Source organism: Loa loa, assembly GCF_000183805.2.
Source record: "Loa loa unplaced genomic scaffold supercont3.19, whole genome shotgun sequence".
NCBI lineage: Eukaryota > Metazoa > Nematoda > Chromadorea > Rhabditida > Onchocercidae > Loa > Loa loa.
In genome coordinates, this window is record NW_018108199.1 from 307986 (window position 1) to 309760 (window position 1775).

Below are 1775 nucleotides of genomic sequence, written 5' to 3' on the forward strand. Positions count from 1 at the left end.
AACCTAATTATTTAACTGTTTGACCATTACGTCATTGATTTTTTGAAACAAATCAAATTTCAAAATATAGCAGAAAAGAAATTTTTGGTTGAAAGAATTAAGAATTTCCCGCTGGAAATTTTCTCTTTTTGTCAGACAAAATTGTTTTCTTTATGGTTAATCTTATACAAAAGAGAAAATGTTCATTTTTCTGGCCCATTTCATGGATCCCTTTATTTGGCGATCCCACTGCTTCTTTTCATCGTTCTGTTAATTCCTTTCACGAAATTTAAAAAATAAAAGTAAAATTTCTTTATTGTGGAAGTAAAATTAAATCGAAATGGAGATTGCGCATTGTGGGAAAGGATTAATTCGATAAACAGTAATCCCACAAGTCCATCTGTGTGCTTTGCTTTCTATCGCATAGACAGTATCAAAAATTCAGCAATACCGATTTTTCACTTACCTGCTGAATCATCTAATAAATTTAGGTATAAACAAAGATTCAGCTATGCCTAAGTTAAATCCATCATCATTTATCTCACGATAAGTTTATATTATTTAGTCAAGTATTAAATAAACAAAAATAAATGAAAAGTTTAAATAACTAACGTAATGATCGGCCATCCATTTCAACATTGCAAATGACTTCTTCTGTGGTGGATATATGTCAGTGACACCTTTCAAACGAATCACTGGCATATCAGTATGAATGGTTACTGTCCCTTCGGCTACGAAAAATAGTAGCTAAATTTTAAAATGATATTCTGAAAACTTTTGCAATTGATTTTATGTTAAATTCAAAGACTTTCGATAAAGTTACTTCAAACTTGTAAAACTAACTTTTCCTGGGATATGCTGTGCCCATGTTTTCCAAACCTCATAAGCTCTTGTGTCCACGTATTTTGCTGCTGTCATCACACCAACAAGTAGTAACTGAGGTTCTTTATTCTGCAACCATAACTTTAATTAGGAGTCATTATAATCTATTGTACACTGTAACTATATTTGAAATGATAATGAATATAACCACAGGCCTTCTTACCCTACAAACATATTAGTCAATTCAAATTGGATATTGAGGTGGTGGAGAATATCTATTGAAGGGTTTTTTTTTTATTGAAGGGTTTATGCGATAGTTTTAAATTGAATACAAAACTGTATGTGACATGCGCAATACACAAGTAGCTATTGGAATGTTTAAGTTTTCGAATCATCCAGTTTTTCCTAATTTTATGTCATTTTAACTTTTCTAATTTCGATTATAGTACCACTGAAAGGAATGATGAATTTATGTCAAAAGAGCATTTGACTATTTACTGTCGGTATTTAATCATTGAAAATAAACGCGTATCATTTTAGCAAGAAAAAATTGAGTCTAATAATGTTTTATCGATTACTTCTTGAACCATCTCTTTCTTAATTAAATAAAACAAGTCCGAAAAAAAAGAGTGTAATAAAGAAGTCAACATTTAACTCACAATTGACCGCTACTTTTATGCTTAAAATCTGAATTTGTTCAATGAAAACGATGTTTTGAACTCCCGAAAAGTACCAAAGGATGAAATTGAAAATGCTTACTAACAGGATGATAAGAAATTCAAGATTTTCAAAATTTAAAAGATAAGAGTACGTACTTGCATCAAAAGCTTGCTGCAGATATCATGTGGTAAACGCCTTACAGCTGTGAAAATCAAAGTTGCAGATATGCCAACGATCATACCGAGTAACGTGGGAAAGATAGATCGCGTCATTCGTCGCAATCGTCCCTTGCCTTTACGCCATGACAATGCCAT

General features: G+C 31.6%; 1 protein-coding gene across 1 annotated transcript in view; it reads right to left on the bottom strand.

Moving 5' to 3' along the window:
- LOAG_16790 (chondroitin disaccharide polymerase) overlaps positions 1-1775 on the bottom strand; it is a gene marked incomplete at its 5' end in the record, with an annotated part of 7766 nt that extends 5991 nt beyond the window's left edge. Inside the window, 3 exons of the mRNA XM_020449448.1 lie at positions 592-726; positions 823-930; positions 1617-1775. Of these exons, the coding sequence (XP_020307035.1) occupies positions 592-726; positions 823-930; positions 1617-1775 (402 nt within the window). The remainder of the gene's footprint in view (positions 1-591; positions 727-822; positions 931-1616) is intronic.